The sequence below is a fragment of the Populus alba genome, chromosome 5 (genome assembly GCF_005239225.2).
Source record: "Populus alba chromosome 5, ASM523922v2, whole genome shotgun sequence".
NCBI lineage: Eukaryota > Viridiplantae > Streptophyta > Magnoliopsida > Malpighiales > Salicaceae > Populus > Populus alba.
In genome coordinates, this window is record NC_133288.1 from 7,226,170 (window position 1) to 7,247,410 (window position 21,241).

General features: G+C 32.1%; 2 protein-coding genes and 1 non-coding gene across 4 annotated transcripts; 1 reads left to right on the forward strand and 2 right to left on the reverse strand.

Moving 5' to 3' along the window:
* The first annotated feature begins 3,302 nt into the window (after positions 1 to 3,302).
* Positions 3,303 to 5,297, forward strand: LOC118057065 (GRAS family protein RAD1). Its single transcript, XM_035069521.2, has one exon. It carries the CDS (start codon positions 3,613 to 3,615, stop codon positions 5,218 to 5,220), a length of 1,608 nt encoding a protein of 535 aa, XP_034925412.1. The 5' UTR covers positions 3,303 to 3,612; the 3' UTR covers positions 5,221 to 5,297.
* A 346-nt stretch (positions 5,298 to 5,643) lies between these two features.
* Positions 5,644 to 12,460, reverse strand: LOC118057064 (uncharacterized). Of its 2 annotated transcripts, none has more exons than XM_035069519.2 (9): positions 12,201 to 12,460; positions 8,702 to 11,675; positions 8,543 to 8,623; positions 8,023 to 8,175; positions 7,636 to 7,799; positions 7,358 to 7,505; positions 7,148 to 7,270; positions 6,677 to 6,764; positions 5,644 to 6,088 (listed from the first exon to the last, which is right to left on the reverse strand). In XM_035069519.2, exons 2-9 carry the CDS (start codon positions 11,516 to 11,518, stop codon positions 5,895 to 5,897), a joined length of 3,768 nt encoding a protein of 1,255 aa, XP_034925410.1. In that variant the 5' UTR covers positions 11,519 to 11,675; positions 12,201 to 12,460; the 3' UTR covers positions 5,644 to 5,894. The 2 variants fall into 2 exon arrangements, with proteins under 2 accessions (XP_034925410.1, XP_034925411.1); XM_035069520.2 differs by having other exon boundaries at positions 12,185 to 12,460.
* A 3,782-nt stretch (positions 12,461 to 16,242) lies between these two features.
* On the reverse strand, positions 16,243 to 16,315 carry TRNAR-CCG (transfer RNA arginine (anticodon CCG)). The gene has a single exon. It is a non-coding gene; the product is annotated as a tRNA-Arg (tRNA).
* Positions 16,316 to 21,241: the final 4,926 nt, after the last annotated feature.

The window sequence follows — 21,241 nt, forward strand, 5'->3', positions numbered from 1 at the left end:
TGAATAATTCTGAAAATTTTATTTAAATTGACATGAAATTAGTGTTCAATTATGTTGTATAATAAAATAAATGATTGGGTAAAGAATTAATTAAAAAAATTGAAACTAAATTGATATATAATGTGTTACACAAACCAATTAAGTGACCTTTTAGAATTACTAAATGCTTCGATTGACATAAAGAATAGCAAAATTGGTTATTGTCTAATTTAATTGATCAAACCGGTTGATCGTATTATTGACCATTAGGAACATCAATGAAGAGTTTAGATTAAAATTAGCTAGGTGATTCAAATTAATAGATGTATTAACATTTTTTTTTTTTGCATTTAATTAGTAGTATGAATAATTCTTGATTTATTTAATTAAATATATGTATAAACTTTTTAATTTTTAATTTAAATTTTTATTGAAAAGTTTGCATATTTATTTTTAAAAAATATTATTCAGTTCGCGACGAAACACGAGTAAATTAACTAGTTTTATGTAATTTCATCATCTTTATAAGCTACCACAGCTCATCTCTTTTTACAAAATGACTTATTTTCTTCTTCTTTTTCTTTTCTTGGAAGCCTATATCTCCAAGATATGAAAAATTCAAGTTTTTCACCCCTTTTTTTCAACAAAACTTTGGATATTTGCTGAGTGTCTTTTGGGACGTTCTCCTTGACAAAAGAATTTCTTCCCTATCGCTTCCTTGAGATTAATCAATATTCTTGAAAGAAGAAAGATAGCCATCAGTCGCATCGCATGATTGGAAATAAATAAAGAAAAAATTATATGAGTTGAAATAAATTAAAGAAAAGGTGTTGCAGCAGCTTGACTCCTCTGCTTGTTTAACACAAGTGTGATTTAACCTTCACGGACTAGTTGAGTGTGTAATTCTGTTTAAACATCGATTCTTAGTATTCTTTTAACTTATAAAGTGGATATTTCCAGAATTTGATAACTTACAGTGTCATATGAACTCACAGGGAAAGAAAAATTATGCCATGCCTTCTACTGATATATTCTCAGGCTACATGTGAAATTAAGATACGACACGTAAGTGATGATATTGTAATGAAAAGTTTTGAAGAACAGTTGAAGTGTTAGCTGTTTGGGAAGAAAGGCACCCTGTGCTTGAGAATTGAATTTGATAGCATGGAATCATACATTTTTTTTTTTATTTACGTGGCTATCCGTGGCTGTCCGTGCCAGCTTGTGCGCACCACGATTAATCTCACGGCTCACTTAACATCCTGCAAACCCAGTAAGCATGTAAGGCACCGCGAGGGTGACAGGTGTGCACGGTGAGGTTTGAACCCAGGATGCAGAGGAAGAAAACAAGTCCCTTTAATCACTGGGTCAAGACCTCAAGTGCGGAATCATACATTTCTTACCAAATGTTGACATGGATATTTTGTTTTGGATGCTACCCTCATCCATGCCTTACGTTGTTTGCTCATTCAAAGGGTAATTTATCTAGTATGCTATAATTAATTTATCTAATATTTATATATATAGTGAATTTTAGATCTGGCTATAATTTTTCAATAACATACCTTTATTATATATCTCTAAAACACACACACGAACACATAACACCACAGGTAACTTATCTAGCATGCCGTAATCAACTTATGATTTATTTATAGAATTTAGCTATAATTTTTCAATCGTGTACCTTTACTATATATATCTAACACACACACACACAAGAACACATAACATTTTCCCTAAATTTCTTGAAGGCCTTTCTTAATAGGATTTTCATTATATATATATATATATAATATATATATATATATATATATATATATAAAAGAAAAATAAAAGAAATTCGTGTTGAGGAGCAACTTTTCTTACCAAACCTCACCTATTTCCTGGAAGCTTTTATTATTTGCTGCCACAGTTTCTGCCTGAATCTTGAACCTAACATCAACCAAGTAATCAAGGTTCGTCAAACCTAGTTTCTCACGGCATTGTCTCCATTTAATTTTGTAGTCGCATGATGTTACATTGTACTTGCGGCCCAAATGAATTGCAACTTCATGTGGTACACATCATCTTGAGTTTAATTAGAGCAAGCAGCCTCGTGTTGTTTTGTTGCTTGGTGTTCAAATGATGAAATCCATATAATAACATTTTTTTCTTATACATATCTAATAAAAAATGGTTCTTGTAATATTTATTTAATGATTTTAGAGAGTTAAAAGTTTTCTAATTTAATAAAATTTAAGCAGAATTTTCTCTACATAAAAATTATATTTAAAATTTTGTCCCATTTAAAATTTTTTTTTGTAAAGAACCATAATAACCAAACTCAACAAATTCTCACATTTCACAATCACAATTAGACTTAGAAATGCAAATAAAAAAATATTTATATATGTAAAATTAATTTCAAATACTTAAATAATATAACTTTTTAGTGATTGAAATCTCAATTTTTCGAGTGTTTTAAGGAGGATATAACAAGTATTTAATAGGGTTTTTAGAAAGATAAGGGTTGAGATAGCGTTGGTTTAGAAAGAGAGAAAGGGGTTGTTGTGTTTGTGTATTTTTTAATATAAAAAAAAACATTTAAATTTCATGATATTTTGCTTGTATGAAGTGTATCAAGGTAAAAACATGCAATTATCTAAATTTGTTTTTAAATGGTTTGTCCAACCAAAACTCTTAAATTACTGTTTTAATTTTTTTAAAATAAAAAATTATATGAATTAAATGGTATCGAAAGCAAACAAAAGTCAAAACAAGATCGCAACTTTAGAAACTGAAAAAAATAATGAAAAAGATTTAAAGCCATCTGGTAATGTCTCACTGTTTGTTGGCCGTCCAGAGAGACTTGTGAGAGGTGACAAACATGACAGCCATGCAAGAAAAGAGCTCCGATCCTCATTGGGGCGACCGGCCCCTCCACAAAAGGTGTTGCTTTCTTCAAGGCCAGCAATGCAAAGCAAATTGTAGAAAAGTCATCGGTCCCTTCCATATTTTTCATTTCATACCTAACGATAAAATTCAATGCAGGTTGTCGCGCATCTCCTCCCAACGTCCCTTTCTTTCATCCTCACCGAATTCCATTGGATTCTTTAATTTATGATGAACAACTCCCCCTTTCATCTACACAGCACTAATCTTCGGTGATGTTGATTAATTACGAAGCTGAATTAAATTATATTTTACTTGTGTAAACAGCCGCTAGCTTCTTCTTTTTCTACCTTCTGTTGAATAGGGTTAATAGGCTCACTTGCTACTAAAGCCAAACTTGAGGAGTTAACAGCTTTAGCTTTATGATCAATAGCATCTACCGAACCGGCTTCCTCGTTTCCTATCATTGATTTTCAACGTGGCCTCATAAGCCATGCACTCCTTTTCTGTTGGCAGTTGATCTCCTTTTAACTTTTGTGTAGTCAATACTCTTGTCGCTTTCTCTTGCGGCTCAGTTTTTGATGGAACAAAAAAAAAAAAAAAACCATCATCCTGTCATTAGATCTTAAGATATCTATTTATTCAACATGTAGTTTAGAGAATTGGGAACCACACATGTTTATGTTTTGCCATTAGCCTCCAAAGTCTGTCTAACTCTTAGCCATATCATTCCCTTCACCTAAGCTCCTTCAAGAAGCAATGGAAGGCATGAATGACTGGCTCTCCTTCTCCATGCACGAGAGTCTCAACCATGACCTTGCCATTAGAAGGTTTTGTCCTGCTAGAATGGAGCTGGAACAAGGAGAAGAGTGCTGGGAGGAGATCACATTCAGTGAGATTGAACTTCTTTCTCCTGATGATGACAGCAATAGCCCCCCTCACTTGGCTGATTCCGAGGTGGATGAATTGGTTGATAGCTTTATTAACGTGGATCAAGACGGTGACAAGGATGACAGGTCCTTTGAGAAGGACCAGGATTTCAGTCACCTCCAAGATGATCATATAGAGGCATTTTCCATGGTGAATGATGTTTTTCAAGACGTTCCAAAGATGAATATTGAAGGTGATGAATTGGAGATGAGCAGCTCTTTCGAAGGTCTTGAAGCTGTTTCTGGTATGGAACCTAGAGTGGAAGAGATGACTCAGGGTGTAGATCAAGGCCTTCATTTGGTCCACTTGTTGTTGGCTTGTGCTGAGGCTTTGGGCTACAGAGACACACGGCTAGCAGAAACAATGCTTAGCCAAATTTGGCCTTCAGTTAGTCCATGGGGTGATTCTTTGCAGAGGGTTTCTTATTGCTTCGCTATGGGATTGAAATGTAGATTATCACATCTTAATAATGTGAACGCACATGGAACATTCACAATTGGTGGTGCTATGGATAGATCATTGATCGTTAGGGCAGAGAAAATGGAAGCTTTTCAACTTCTTCATCAAGCAACTCCTTATATCGCTTTTGGTTTCATGGCTGCAAATGAAGCTATATGTCAGGCATCACAAGAAAAGGACTCTTTGCATATCATTGATCTAGGAATGGAGCACGCCCTTCAGTGGCCTTCTTTGATGAGAACTCTAGCTGCAAGGAACGAAGGCCCTCCGAAACTCCGAATCACAGGATTGATAGATGGTCATAATCTGTTAGAGCTTGAAGCTAGCGTGAAAGAACTTGCCGAGGAAGCTAGCTCATTAGGCATCCGTTTGGAATTTAACCTGGTTTCAGAGCCAGTTTCGCCATTGCTTTTAACTACTGAGAATCTTAACTTGAGAGAAGGGGAGGCATTATTTGTGAATAGCATAATGCACTTGCACAAGTTTGTGAAAGAGAGCAGAGGCTCTCTCAAGGCAATCCTCCAAGCAATAAAGAAATTAAATCCAACATTGCTTACCGTGGTAGAACAAGACGCAAACCACAATGGTCCTTTCTTTCTTGGAAGATTTATTGAATCTCTTCATTACTACTCTGCCATTTTTGATTCCCTTGAAGCTAGTCTTCCGAGAAATAGCCCACAGAGGATAAAGATGGAAAAGGTTCAATTTTCTACGGAGATTTGCAATATCATAGCTTATGAAGGTTCTAACAGGATTGAGAGACATGAAAGAGCAGATCAATGGAGAAGGCAATTATCCCGAGCAGGGTTTCAAGTAATGGGGTTGAAATGCATGAGCCAAGCTAGAATGATGCTCTCTGTTTATGGCATTGATGGTTACACTTTAGCCACCGAAAAGGGTTGTCTCCTCCTTGGATGGAAAGGCCGGCCTCTCATGCTAGCATCTGCATGGCAAGTGCACAACCTTTTTCCCTCCTAATGCCTGCCAAGGTTTTGCTGCGTTATATAGTATCAACATTTAGATAAAATAAAGTGGATTTGCTGCTTTAATGATGATCCAGATATTCCCGAAAAGATTGTGCACATTTCAGCCCATGTTTCTCACAGAAGTTTTGCAATTTCTTGACTGTGTTATCTATGCAATATTGATCATTCTAGTTCACATTTTTAGATGGCGACTGGTACCTTTTGAGTCAAGACTCGGGATTGATTAGGTGATGGTGTAAATCTACAGAAGCTCGTATATTGGAACCTTATAAATTGCAGTTGCTGTTTCTTCACAAATAATTGACTGCTCTTTCATGCGCTTCTAACATTATGGTTTCATTGGATTCATGTGGAAGTACAGAGCCTATCAGTCAGGGCAAACAACCAACGGTAACAACCTAATTGAGACGCAAAAGACCGGAAAAAACCTTGAAATTCCTTTCCAAAGTATAGAATTCAATGACAATGTAACATTCTGGAATAACTGGAATAAAACAATACTCATCAGATTATTGTAAGAGAATCTACTCCCATCTCAAAAACATTATGGAAGCTGATTTCTCCTTTCCAACACGATACAAGTCTCTCCTTGGAGAGTAGACTTCAAGCAATCGATTTAGGATGAAACAAATCAGGGGAAGGCGATAACTAGAAATTGTGAAACCACTACTTTGATGCCTTGTTTCCGTGTCCTTTGCCTTGGCTAGCAGCTGCTGACATTATGCGCAAACGACTGGCAATTTCTGTGAAGGAAGGCCTAACTCCAGGATTTGGGGCCCAACACTGCTCCATTAGTATTCCCCATTCAGAATCACAATAACTTGGAATAGTTGGTCTCAGTGTGTTGTTAACAATCCCCCCTACACACCAGGATAGAGACTCACATAAATGTCGACAGCATAGACAATATAAATGCAACTGACATCAACTGTACACGACATGACAGAGGAGAAGATTTAATGTACAATTGCATCAAATAATGTACATAGTTATTCTGATTTCCAGAGGTTAGTTTGTAATCTAGAAGTGAAGTTAGCCCCTTGGCATTGAACCTTCAAAGTCTTGATACCATTCCGGAACTATATCGGACTCAGTTCAGAACAGGAAACACAAGTCTATTATTACAGAATAAAAAAGAACCCCAACAACGATGATTTTTCAAGAATTTTTTTTTTCCAACACCTATTGTTCCTTTTTAAATTATCCCACCATTACTTCCAGATATAATTATGAATCACATGCATGCATCCATTTAGTGAAACAAATCTATGAGAATTGAAAGACAAATTCAATCGTATACTAGCAGAGTCCAGCAGCATTTTTGGTAACTGAAGTTTCACAATGGTGCTGCAATCATAGGATACAGGCACAACCCAAAGACGATATAGGTCATTTGCACACAATCATGCATGAACAACACACAAAAGAATTGAGTACAAAACTCATACCTATAATTGCACCATAGTGCATGTTGGCATAGGGCTCCTCACCAGTGAGAATTTCCCAAAGGACAATTCCAAAAGAGAACACATCAACCTGTGATAAATTAGAGATTAGAAACTGATCATAAGGGACATTAAACAACAAGGACTACAAATGATGGGAAAAGAAAATAAGGAAGAGAAATAAACCCCTGCATGAACCAAGTTCCATATCTGTCAAATAAAAGGCAACATGTGCAGGACGAATTTTTTAAAACCTAAACCAGCTTAGCAACTTTTCACAAACTAGAAGAAACAAAATGTAGATATTCAGATAAAGTTTTCCACCACCAAATGCAACAAATGAATTGAAAATTCAGTCATGTCAGTTACAAACTTAGCCGAGGTGTACATGGGACAAAAATCTATATCAACTCTACAACATTACAATCTTTTTCATGTCATTGACAGAGGTAATTTCAAGATGGAAGCCTTTACCTTTTCTGAAACCTTATTACTGCTTCCATTTAGAAGCTCGGGGGCCATCCATGGTAGAGTTCCCCTTACACCTCCAGAAACCAAAGTATTTCGTTTGATTTTTGACAGGCCAAAATCACCAACCTGGAACATCCATTCATAAGAATGTTTTATAATAAGAACTCAATCATTCGATGCAATCAGTTTTTTGTTCATACTACTAGAACTTACCTTGCAGATTGGTCGTTGGGGATCTTTCAAGTTCACAAGCAAGTTGTCACATTTCAAATCAAAATGTACAATATTCTTAGAATGCAGATATTCCATTCCAAAAGCAGCATCCATAGCTATGAGAAGTCTCTTGCGACGATCTAGATACCTGCAAGTTAATATTTAATGAAATAATAAACAGGAGAAGACAAAACAATCAACTGCCTGTGCATGAAATTGCAAATTAGCAGGAATATGCCAAACTGGAATTCAGAGAAATGCAAGAGTGCACAACATACCTATCCTTGCGAAGTAAAACATTTCTAAGAGAACCATCAACCATGTACTCTGTTACAGTAGCTAATGTCCCCCCATGTCCATCTTGAACTACACCATAAAATGCAACAACATTTGGATGGTGGAGCTTTGAAAGGATGCCAGCTTCCCGCCAAAACTCCAAGGTCTGATGAAGCCAGTGAAAATAGATTATTTAACATCAAGCTAAGAAAGCATATATGAAGATAAGGAAACTAGAAGCCAATGTACTTGTTGAATACTAAAGAAGAATTATTGAATTGGCCTCCTCTTTTTTCTATAAATCAATGAAGGCTACAGGATAAAATAGCACATAATTATTTTTAGAAAAAAAATTTGGAAATGCATATCAAGAGTTGAGCAAAAGTTACCAATCTCTCTTGCTCTGACGATCGACCTGTGAAACATATCTTCTTTAGCCTCTTAATGGCAACATCAGTGCCCCTCCACTTTCCATGATACACAGTTCCAAAAGTACCAGAACCCAATTCTTTCTGCTCTTCAAGATCTTCATTTTTTATTACCTGTTATATCACCCGGAAGAGAGTATAAAAGAATAAAGTGGATGTTATTTTCAGGAAAAAAGTAAATTGAACTAATCTTAAAGCACAAGATGGAAGATACAAGCATGTGAAAGGAACACTAAATCCATATGTTCCTGCAAGGTCGTCATTTATGCATCACAGAAGTAGAAAGGAGAGAAGGAAACTAATCAGAAAGCACATTGTACCCTCTCTCTAGGTTTGGTTACTTTTCATATTGTATTATAGATTGAAGTTTGAGTCTATTAATATTTTAAGCATGTGTAAGTAGAATTTCTTTCAAACACTAAAAACAGGACAGAAAAACTTTACATCATAATAAAGATGGGTAAATGTAACCAGTGCATACCTGCAAGGTATTGATATCAAAATCTCCCAGAGAAGGATCGCAAGGAGGAAGCCCATCGTTCTTGTTATCCAACTTCCCATCCTATGAGCATCAGAGTGAAGTTCGGTTGGCATGCTAGGAAATAAGTTCTCAAATCAAATTAAAATTGAGAAGAGATACCTCATACTGTGAATCTGGTGACTGTAGGTTCTCCATCATAGCCTCAAACTGCATACTTTCTGTCTCCTTCAATTGGGAATGATCAAAATTAGACATCATCGTGGAATCAGCTCCAACCATTCCTGGTAAATTATTCTGATTGTCTTGGCCAAAAATAATTTGGGAATAGTCATGGCCCACTGAATCACCACCTTCTGCCAAATGTGTGAAATGATAAGATTTATGATCTACATTTGTAAGCACAGATGGAGTCGTTAGATGATCCTGGTCAATAAGAGAAATATCTTTTTGAACAAACTCTTCCTTTGCCAGCTTCTGAAAATATGACCAGTGCTTCGGCTCATGATTTTCCATGTTTACACTCACACCAGCTCCATCACTGTGTAGTGGACTAAGACCAGGGGTGTCCTCAGTAAATATCCCTTTTGAGAATATTTCAGAAATGAAATCACGAGGGAATCTATCATTTATATCGATTTGGATTTCTGCCTGCTTGGTGGCTGAAACAGTGACAGGGGGTATTCCTTCTGCGACAACTTTAGCTGAGCTATCTGTCCAAGAAAATGGCTGAAAATGTCTCAGACTGTCCTCATCAGAGACATTCCTGGTTGTCATCTCATCCAAGTCATCTGGAAGATCAGCTGTAGGATCCTTATGCTCCACAACACGAGTTACTTGGTGCACAGCCAGATGTCCAGATCCCACATCTCCCTTTACATCAGTTGGGAGTTTCCTATGATTACCAGTGGCCATATCTGTCTCAAAGTCTTCCTTGAGAATCCTATCCCTGTTTGCAGAATCATTTTCATCAACATTCTTAGCAACTGCCTGCTTGAACCCAAAATCTGACACCTGTTCGGAATCAGGGAGCTTGTTATTCATCTGAGAAATGGCATCAGAAAACTCTTTATGTTGTTGAAATTGAGCAACTCCATCATCTATGATTTGAGAGTCTGTACATGATGGTTTTGCAGTTGAAATGAAGTGTTCAGTGTGGGCAGCCAAATTACTCTCATGCAAATTTTCCACAGATTCCATAACTGGATTGTTCTCGGTGATGCCTGGATGTGAATGAGAAACGAGCAATTGAGAGCCAAGTGAATCATCAGACTTGGATAATCTGTTCAGTAACTCTGCTTGACCCCGAGGTATTCTCTCCGAATAATAAACCCTTTGAGGAGGTATTGATGGCTCAAGATAGCTCAAGTCAACTGGATTTGTAGTAGAATCAGCATTTCCTGGACCAGATGCACCACTGGGTGTGGAGTGTTGATCATCTTCATGAGATCTAGGAACCTGCACTTGATTCACATCATCAACAAAAGAAGAAACCTTCTTTTGTTCTTGGCATTTCCCCTCATATTTTGATGGTATGGTACTTGGATCTCCTTCTGGCACAGCAGCTGGTACTGGTACTTCATCAACTGGAGCAGGGTAAATATTCTCTATCGCATGAGTTTTTCCCAAGTCAATCTTTTGCTGAATTGAACCAGCAGGTTTTGGATTCACCTCCTTTCCTGACATCTGTGAATTCTTCATCTGAAAGCTAATACATTGATGTCCTTCGTAAAAACCAGCTTCTTCATTCATATGCCCTTGAAGTTGCCTTGAATAAGGGATTTCTCCAAGAGGAGAGTCGTTAGAGGAATGATGGTGATAGTGCAATGGGAAATGCTTAGTGTCTCTATGATCCATCATCTGGTCATGATAAAATTGTGGATAGGTCTCGTAGGCATTGGAGGAACTTTGAAGAGTAGGTTGAGAAGAGTGGTAAGTGCCAACCAAAGGTGAAGCGTTGACCCCAGCAGATGCAGATGCAACACTGGTCGTCTCCCTGTCAATGTTTCCTGAAGAGCTTGCCAGACCATGCAGGGCTGATCCTCTTCTGGATCCCATGTCCATGCCATTGACAGCAACTACATACTGAATCTCAGAATCACCCTCCGCACTGCCCAGGCCCAGTTGAGCATCTTCCAAATCACTCATTGAAAACAGAAACAATCTGAGTTTTTGTGATCCTTCTCTATCAATTTCACTCCATTCATCCATCATATTCAGCAGATCCTCGTCACATGAAACAGAAACCAAGGCATCAAGATCTTCACCAGGAAGCTGATATTTTATTATGCGAGTTTCATAATATATTGCTAAAGTTTTTTGCTTAAACTCATGCCAAGAAATGTCCCTTGCAATACACATAATGCGCTTTTCACCTCCAACATACCTCAGTTGTCCATCACTTGGCCGTGGTAGGATTTTACCACCGAAGCTGCAGAGAACTTTCATTTTCCCAGAGAAGCTACCGGAGGCTCCAGAGGAGGCATAGCCATGCAGAGCTCCATGGCTTTCATAACTAGATGAAGTTCTTGGTACCAACTGAATTGACCCATAGTTGCTTCTCTCTTCATGTAAAGATGAGTCCATCCTATCAAAGTCTTTTTGACCTCTCTCTACCATGGCTAGCATCGAAATATCTGAACCGCTTTCAGACCCTGTATGGCTAATGCCTAAAATAGCTTTTAGTTCCAGATAACCAGTCACATAGTTGGGATCGCCAACAGCATTTGGAATGAGAGGCTTCTTAGGAATGACCCGATCACGCATAAATTCGAGAGCAAACTCCTCACCTGTCTGAATGGAATAGTTACGTACAGGTTTAACTTCTGGTGGTGGTACATTTAGGTCAGGAACTCTTGTATTGGAATTCCTGCTACTTGAAGGGTCTGAGGTATATGCCTGAGAAGCAGGCTGGGATATCTCATGTCTAGGATCCCCATAATTGTATTGATGTTGTTTATATATCTCTGACTCTTCCATCACAACATTATTTAAATACTTCTCAACTTAACTCGAATATAGCGGATTAAACCCAATGCCATCACCAAACACTCACAAAATCAGTCCATCAACTACATACCAACACACAAACTTCGCTCACAACAAGGTTTATGATCACAATGATTTGCTAAATTTCCTGAAAAAAAGAACAGCAAACACATGCAAACGCGTCAAGAACCCTCAGATCTTCAGACAAATGATACATTACAAGTAATAGAACAGAAATCCACACAGCAAGGCAAACAAAACAATTTACACACTGGGATTCATTCAAACCACATGCAGTCATCAAATATTATCAAAGTTAGGAGAATCCAACTGAACTTCAAACATAGATAAACACAATAAAACCTCCAAAAGTTACAGATAGAAGTGGTTACAAAGTAAACCATCCAGACTCAAAATTCAACTACCCCCTCATAAAGTTAGAAACTACACAAACTTAAAGTGGTGATATGATATATCAGCATAAATTAACTATCCAAATTCCCAACCAAAAAAAATCTAAATTAATTATCGAATAGCTCAAAATCTAACAAAAAAAAAATACAATTCAAATAATTCACAAAAAAAACCCAAAACTTTATTTCTCTCAGATCAACAACTAAAACCCAAAAAGAAACAATTAAAAAGAAATGAACTTGCCTTGTAACATAAATACCTGAAATATAAGGAGAAAGGGTATCTAACTCAAAGCTTTGGCTTTTGCTTCAAGAGGGAGTGAGTAAAGTAAAGGGTCTCTCTCAGTAAGCTCAAAAAAAAAAACAACAAAGCAAATACATTTATCTCATATTCATGATGGGTTTTGTTTGCTTTTTGAATTTTTTGTGCTAAAAATTTGTAACTCGTAATTTTTTTGACAAAATCGAAGGATTGGCCTTTTGTCTCTCTCTCCCCCCCTCTCTCTCTGCTCATATACATTCTCTTACATGTTCTAAATAGTCAACAAACTACTTGAAGTTACTAGATTCTTGATGTTTTCCCAGTTTATTTACTTTATATGCCACTGCTGTCAATTAGTTTGACGAAAATAACGGTTACTTTCTTAATATTTTGGTGGCACGATCTAGTTTCTAGAGATGATAGCTGCTTTGTATTTTTCCATTTTTTATCACGGTGATTCTAAGGAAAGAAATAAAGAATTATTTTATCGACATGACGATATTAAACAAATGCTGGTTATATTATTATCTAACCATATCATATAATGCCAAACTATAAGCGAATCGGATCACGCCAAGTTTTTGTACAAAATCTTGGGTTTATTCTTTATTATTATCTAACCATATCATATAATCCCAAACTATAAGCGAATCGGATCACGCCAAGTTTTTGTACAAAATCTTAAGTTTATTCTTTATTTTTTCCTAATGATGTATAGAATTAGTTTTTTAAAGTGATTTTTATTAGAATATATTAAAATAATATTTATTTTTATTTTTAAAATTTATTTTTAATATTAATACATTATAATGATTTAAAATAATAAAATTAAAAATACTTTTTTAACACTAAAACAAACATTTTCTCCCCCCACTTCCTTTTCTGGTCGGCCAGCTTCCGGGCACGTTGTATATATTTTCAGTATTCACATTTTGCTTCAAAAGCTTTTGATTACCTTGTAAGGAAAGAAACGAAGAGTTCGATGGAAACATAAAAATCAAAGAAAGATACATGAAGAGATTTGGCTTTGACCTTAGAGTTTTAGAATCTTTTAGTTTAATCAAAGATTATGTCATAATTTAATTCCCAAATACCACCTAAAGTCTTAAAGTATTTTTATACATTGGCTATATATGGGGTCTTTATCTATTACATATGTATACATACAAGCCTGTATTATTATATAACATAAACTTATCATAACTAGTGGTGGATGGGTAAGATTACATTTCATAGCCGATTTAAGACGAATAAAAATCTAGATAAAAATATAAATAAGATTTTTTAAATATTAAAAATTATATATATTTTTATTTTTTATGTGTGTCTAACAAGTGGAGTCTGGAATAATTTTTATTTTATATTTAAAATTTTTTATTAAATAAAATAATTAACAAATATTTCTTATTTATTCTCAAAGTTATTTATTAACATTAAGTTATTATAAGTGACCTTTAAATCGGCTCTAGTTGACTTTCCTTGTCTCATGGAAATTGACCATAAGGCTCAAGATTTAAACAAATGAGGTCGGCTCCTATCCCTCTCTTAGCCAAATTCATTGAGACGTATTCACGTTTATTTGAATACAATAAAATACCTTTCATATACGGAAGTATTTGTTGGGATTAATGAGTCTAATAAAAATTATAAATAAATGTCGAAACAAAGTTTTCTAGAAGCAACTTTCAGGGGCAGTGTTTGGTGTGAGTTATAAAATAACTTGAAGTAAATTTCCTTGAAAAACATGAGAAGGCTAAATTGCCTCCTCCCTCTTTATTTTGCTCTCTCTCTAAGCGCTTCCTCTCTTTCTAAGATCAGACAATCTAAGGATTTTACCAATTTTCAGTCATTATATTCATTTATTCATGGGATCATGGAAAGTTCACAATCTCGAATTTAAGAGAATGGAAGTGAACATTGACCAAAACTATGCCATTTAATGTGCCGAAACCACATCGTTTTGGACCATTGTTTATAAAGTGAACATTGACCAAAATATTTATTGAGTATTGCTTTTATATATATATATAAATACTCTCTTTTATCGAGTATTGGTTACATTTGTTCTTATTAAGTTATTTATTTATTTATTTAAATTGACAATATTATATTTTTTATTTTAAAAAAAAAATAAAGATTGGTAGAAAAAGTTTTCACAATTGCTTAAAAACATTTTAATTAAAAAAATTTAAAATTACTTAATCATTAAAATTTTAAGAAATAATTTAATATATATATATATATAAAACAGAAACTAAGATACTTGATTGATTAAATATTGTGAATACAAGTGCTCACAATATTAAAGAATAAAATTTTTTTAAAAAAATCAATTAAAAAAAACCTAAAAATACAATGGTTTAATGGATTGACTCATATTGTTTTTATATTGTTTGGTGGATTGACTCATATTGTTTTTATTAAGTTTTTTTTTTATTTAAATTGACAATATTAGATTTTTTATTTCAAAAAAAAAATAAAGATTGGTAGAAAAAGTTTTCACATTTGCTTAAAAACATTTTAATAAATAAAAAAAAAATTAAAATTACTTAATCATTTAAATTTTAATAAATAAATTTTTTAAAAAAATACATATAACAGAAACTAAGATGCGCTATTGATTAAATATTGTAAATACAAGTGCTAATAATATTAAAGGATAAAATTAAAAAAAAAAACTAAAAAAAAAAACTTAAATTTACATGTTAACTTGCAACTCGGGTCATAAGATCAAGATAACCCCATGAAAAGCAAATTGAAACAAATTACGAATTCCAATCCCCAACTAACCCCATATTAAAGGATAAGATTAAATAAATCAATTAAAAAATAACATAAGAAACAATATGAGTCAATCCACTAAACCATGATCCAGATTATCAAATCGAGATGAATTTATAGAAAAAATAAAAAACAAGTCTAATATTAAAAGGACCTGTGACCTAGGTTATGAGACTGATATAACTTCTTATAAATAAAATAAAAAAGACAGCTTAATTTAACCAATGTCTAAAATGTCAAAACTCATGACATTGATCGTGAGATCCAATATAATCTCATAAAGAGCAAATCAAAACAGATTATGACGCTCAATTTTTAACTGATCAAATGTTGAATGATAAAATTAAAAAAAAAAAAAAAAACACAAAAAACATTTTGAGAGAACTATTTTCGGGTTAACCGAGTTGCACTATTTTCGGGTCATGAGATTAGGATAACCTAATGAAAAGTAAATAAAACAAATCATTTTGTTTAATTCTCAATCAAATCAATATTAAAAGATGAAATAAAAAAAATTAAAAAAAATCCGAGTCAACCAGATTAACACGTTAAAACTAAGATTAGTAAATAAGAGTGATAACTAAATTAAAAAAAATCTAATATTAAAAAAATAAATTTAAAAAAATATCAAAGAAGAAAATAAAAGGAGCAAGTCAAAATACTATTTTAATAAATAGTACTTTGTGAGAAATGGTACAATAAAACTCTATTTTCTTTTAGTTAATAATTAACTAGTGACGATGCATGTAATTTTAGAGTAAAAAACAATTTCAACACAAAAAAATGCGGAGGTTGCAAATTTATTTTTATCATAAAAAATATTTTATTATAAGTTGAAAATTTTAATGCTTGTATTTAATAAAATAAATTAAAAATTATATATATTAATAAATGTTAAAAAATTAATTAATTATAATCAAAGATCATGTACATAAATATTGATATATCTAATTTTGTGATGCGTGAAGGTTTTCAAATTCTTTTCTTTACTTATACAATAATGAATTTTTTTTTAATAAAAAACAATAACTTAAACTCCATTCAAATGAAATAAATCTCTATTGGTTTTAGGGGGCAAATTTTTTTAATGTAGAAAGTAAATGCAAAAATAAATAATTTGGATACATGTGCCGAGGTTTGAAAATGTTCCTGTGGAGGTTGGTACCTACAGATGGGCGAAAACTAATGGCTGATTGTGAAAATTTTTTGTTTTTCCAAATTTGAGGGTAAAATCACAAATAAGAGAAAATAGCAAACAACGATCGCGATGGGACTCGAACCCACAATCTCCCGCTCCGGAGGCGAGCGCCTTATCCATTAGGCCACGCGATCGTAGTATGACTCTTTTAACATATGTAATTATTTTAAATATAAATATCATGATTAATCATAGGATGTATTTTGTGCTCTTCCTTGCTTGCATAGGTAGAAAATTGAATGCGAAATTACACGTAATAAAAGGACACATGAATTTCGATTTTTTCTCATATACATTAAAAAAACTAAAGGAGATTGGTGAAATACTATATGAACGCATATTCATTGCATTATGAATTGAAAAAATATAATGATGATTTTATCCTTTTAAAAAAACATCATTAGACTAGCTGTTAAAGATAATATAATTTTTTTACAAGTTCAGTTAGTTATTACAAGATTAATTAGAAATAAATTGATCTTTTTATATTTTTAAAACACAATAAAATAACTAAAAATATAGTAAAATAATTAAATTACTCTTTAAAAGCAAAATTTATTTAAAAGATATCCAAAGACTCTTTTTTAGTTAAAATCAATTTGATTGAAGGACAGTTTAATATTGTTTCTTATAACTATTTTTATTAATTGTGAAACTCTAGTGTCTTACGCTATGTTTGTTCAAGAAACATATCCAATGATTATAAATTATTATTTCTTAAGATAAGAATTGAAAAACAAGAACTAGTGGGATATTTTTATTGAAACAATTAAAATTAAAAAGTACTGAGGTTGAAAAATAGAAATAAAAAAGAACAAATTAAGATAATAAATAATAAGCTAAATTTTCTAGGCAGATTCAAAATAACTCAAGTCGGGTGTATATAATTTGCTTTAAAGCAATTTTCATTTCTCCTTGTCAATCCTCCACTTCTATTTATTAACTAAATCTTATTTATTTTACATTTAGCAAATCTTAGATATTATAAAATAATTAAATAAATAAAATGAAATTATTACTAAAGGTATGAACCATGCTTTTAAGAATCCTTGTCTTAATTTATATTGCTGTTGAGTTTGGACACAAAAGTCTATTCATCATTCTAAATAACCTTTTAAAAATAAAAATATTATTTTAATATATTTACATATAAATAAATTATTTTTTAAAAATAATTATTAATATATCAAAACTTGGCTCATCTTGGAACATCTGTCGTCCCGCATGCCAGGAGTCTCTTGTCAACGTATACCGGGGGGGGGGGGGGGGGTGTTCATAATTTATTATCATTTGTTTGATAAATAGCAATGTGCCGATGGAGAAGCGGCGCACGAAATAATAAAAGCAGTTAAACATGGTTTTATTCAAAAATGGAAAGACTTTTATTTAATTATTATTTCACATTTTCTTTCCAGTGCTTTTTCTACATGTTCCCATCAAGCTGTCAAAATCTTCAAGACACGCAGTGCCGACATTTGTTTTATAGGGTGATCACATGACACATGTGATTCCATAGTTGAACTTTCTATCAACATCCATTTTTATTTTAATTAACCATTTTGGTATGCTTTTGAGTTTTGAGCGTGACATGTCTTTAGAAAAAAAATTAAAGTAAATGAAGACAAATGGTGTTTATTTATTTTTATTTCTTACAAAGGGACTTTTTAAGAGGCCTCAAAGTATTTTCGATAAGAATACCAGTATTTTAAAATAAAGACTATAATTTTAAGATTTTAGATCTGTTATTTGTCGCAGTTAGGAATCATGATAAAATTTTAATTAATATTGTTATTCACAACCACGATATCTATTTAAATTAAAGTCTAACCGATTAATCGGTTTATAAAAAAAAATTGTAAAATTATTAAAACTGTCAAAATCAAGCCAAAGATGAGATTTTTAAAATATAAAGGTTTGATAACTTAAGTGGTGATTTTAAGGAAAATAACCTTTGAAAATAATCTACTTTTATATTTAAATTAGTTTTTTTTATTTATATTAAATAAATTTTCTTTCAAATAGAAAAGCAACAAAACACTCTTTTTACTTTATATAAAAATAGATTTGTATTTTAGATCGTGTATAACCAAGTTTCTCAAAAAACAAAATCATGTTAATACTTTTAATAAAAAAAAGAGAAGAAATGAAAGAATATTTTGCATGATTTAGCATCTCTTAAAATTATCAAAAAAATCAAAAAAATAGTTTTTATATTTGTATGTATCATGGATTTAATAACAAGTTGATTAAAACCGTGTTAGTTTAGCTATAATTATTTTTATTACACATTTATCATAACTATTTTTTATGTTATTTTTAACCCTATTTCAATATCTAAACATCATTTTTTATATAAAAAAATAATCTAGCCTATCAGCAAAGCATAAGACCTAAGACAATAAAAATTACAAGGTCTTACAAGATTTTCTATGATTTCAGGTTTGAGCTCTTTAGTTGTTAATATGATGGCTACTTGAGACTTACATGATCGTTAACTTCAGGACCCGTAGGATTAGTCGAGGTGCGCGTAAACTGATCCGAACACTCATGTTAATAAAAATAAAATAAAATTACAAGGTCTTTTTTCTTTCTCCTTACAAGCAGATTGAATTTTTTAGCTTTTACGAGTCATAGAATTTGAGGGATAGAGGGTGGAGGATTTAAAAAAAAAAAAAAAAAAAAAAATATATGCATGAGCTCCCTCCTCTAATTCCGAGATACGAAAAACTAACTGTAGTAATTCTGAAAAACCTGTAGACACATTTCATTACTTGTAAAAATAAAATCTCACATGTGATAACAAATTTAGTCCGTCTAGCATTAGATCCACATTCGACCATGTCCATCGGGCTGGATTTCCATATTCGACCATCCACGGATTGCGGCCTTCTTCCACAAACTTTTGCTGCTACTGCCTACTCCCTTGAAATATTAATTGATTACAAACATTGACCCCTGTTTTGTCGTTAATGAGCTAATTAAAAATTATAGCTTTGGATCTTCATGATCTAATTATAAGGAAAAATATAGAATAAAAAAATAAAAAATTAGACATGGTAATTAATTAATCTGATAGCTAAAACATGTGGGGAATATATTGTACTGATTGCTGCACTATCTTTTCTTTGTATTTTTTTTTTTGCTGCTTGAATACATGATTTTTTTTTGTTATGATTTTTTTAAATTGTTTTTTGTCAATTTATTTTTATTTTGTCTTTTTTTAAAGTTAGTGTAATTTACGAGTTTATCAAGGTAACTCAGATTGCTTTAGTTATTCAGTTTATGGGTTTGGTGGGGTTTCTTTTCTTTCTTTTTCTCTTTTTTAATTAAAGTTGATTTTTTTATAGTCTATTTTACTTTTCATATAGTTAAAAAAAATATTTTTAGAGAAAATTCATGTTATTAAACTTTATAAAGTAACAAAAATTAAAGGATACAAGAAAACCAATGTTCACGCAACATTTATTGCATTGTGGATTATAATAGTAATCCACAATGTTTTGCTTTTTTTTTTTTTTTAATGTTTTTGAATTTTTGTTATGATTTCCTTTTCAAATATGTTTTTGTCTATTTTATATTTTAAAATTAAGAATTGATGAGAATTTAGTTTTGTAATTTACTTCCTTTTATTTTGCCTTTATATAAGGTTAGTGTGGTTCACACATCTTGCCAAGATAACCTAAGTTATTTCAGTTTACAAGTTTGATGGGTTGTTTTTTTTTTTTTTTAATTGAATTTGAACTTTTTTTAGAGTCTATTTTTTCTTCTCATATAGTTAAAAAAATAGTTTTAAAGAAAATTCATGTTATTAAACTTTATAAAGTAATAAAAATCAAAGGGTGTGAGAAAATTATTGTTCACCTACACATATTGCACTCTGAATGACAATAATAATCTATAGTGTTTTTCTTTTTTCTTTTTCTTTTTGAATTTTTATGATTATTTTCTTTTCAAATTTATTTTTGTCGATTTCTTCTTTTAATATTGGAATAGTTAAGGATTTGACTTCATAATTTGTTTCTTTATTTAACTTTTCTATAAAGGTTAGCATGGTTTGCAGGCTTGCCAAGGTAACCTCGGTTGACCTGGTTTACAAATTTAGTGAAGTGTTTATTTTTTGAGTTAATTGGAAATTTAGTTTCATTATTGGTTTAGTTTCGCTATTTATAAAGTTATCATGATCTAAAAAAATATCTCAATATTGGGTTGGTGTTCAATCGCCTATTTTTATTATCATATAGTTAAATAAAAAATAGTTTTTTTTTTAAAAAAACAAATTATAATCCTATTGGAGTTCATAACCCAGTTGATAGGTTTAATGTATTAGCTCGGCTTACCCAATACACAGGTTTGATGAGTTTACCCACCGATAGAATATGTTTTTTTTTGTCTTTTTTTTTTTGATTTTATCCTTTAATATTGGATTAATTGAGAAATATACATCATTATAGATTTTTATTTGCTTTCTATATGAATAATTGTCTCAAACAAGTGTTTATTTTTAGGTTAATGCTCAATTTTATAAACATCTATTTTTATCATATAATTAAATAAATAAATTTATATAAAAAAGTTATTCAACTTAATAGAGCCCATGACCTAAGTCATGGGGGACAAAGATCGACCTAACTTTATCATTGCCTTAATATTTTTTTAAAAAATTACCATCTTAAAGTATTTTTAAAAGCTAAGTCATGTTTTTATCGATTATCAAGATTGCTTTTGAACCTTTAAAATTGATTGATTTAAGTTGAGCAATCTCTCACACCGTTTAATTGAAACTTGAGTTAGGTAAAAAAGATGAGTTAGGAAGTTTGAAAATTAACTCACTTGCTTAGATTTAATAACACAATTAAAAAATTCTTCGTGCTTTTAATGAAAATGAGATCACATATGAGTGATCCATGTGCTCCTTCTTATTGGCTCCACGGTTTCGACGACGACCAATCTCCTCCTCCTTTTCTAGCACTGTCTTTATTTTAGATTTATTGTATTTGAACAAAAAAATATTTAAATTTGTAATAAATATTTAATTTTAATATTATTTTAATTTCTTTTTT

What these genes read in the sequence shown, in the direction of transcription:
- LOC118057065 (XM_035069521.2), top strand. Translation starts at nt 3,613, where the DNA reads ATGGAAGGCATGAATGACTGGCTCTCCTTCTCCATGCACGAGAGTCTC.
- LOC118057064 (XM_035069519.2), bottom strand. Translation starts at nt 11,518, where the DNA reads ATGGAAGAGTCAGAGATATATAAACAACATCAATACAATTATGGGGAT. An exon ending in CGTCAGAGCAAGAGAGATTG is followed by an intron (nt 7,800 to 8,022) that starts GTAACTTTTGCT and finishes TGGCTTCATCAG; the next exon opens with ACCTTGGAGTTTTGGCGGGA. An exon ending in CCCAACGACCAATCTGCAAG is followed by an intron (nt 7,271 to 7,357) that starts GTAAGTTCTAGT and finishes TGGATGTTCCAG; the next exon opens with GTTGGTGATTTTGGCCTGTC.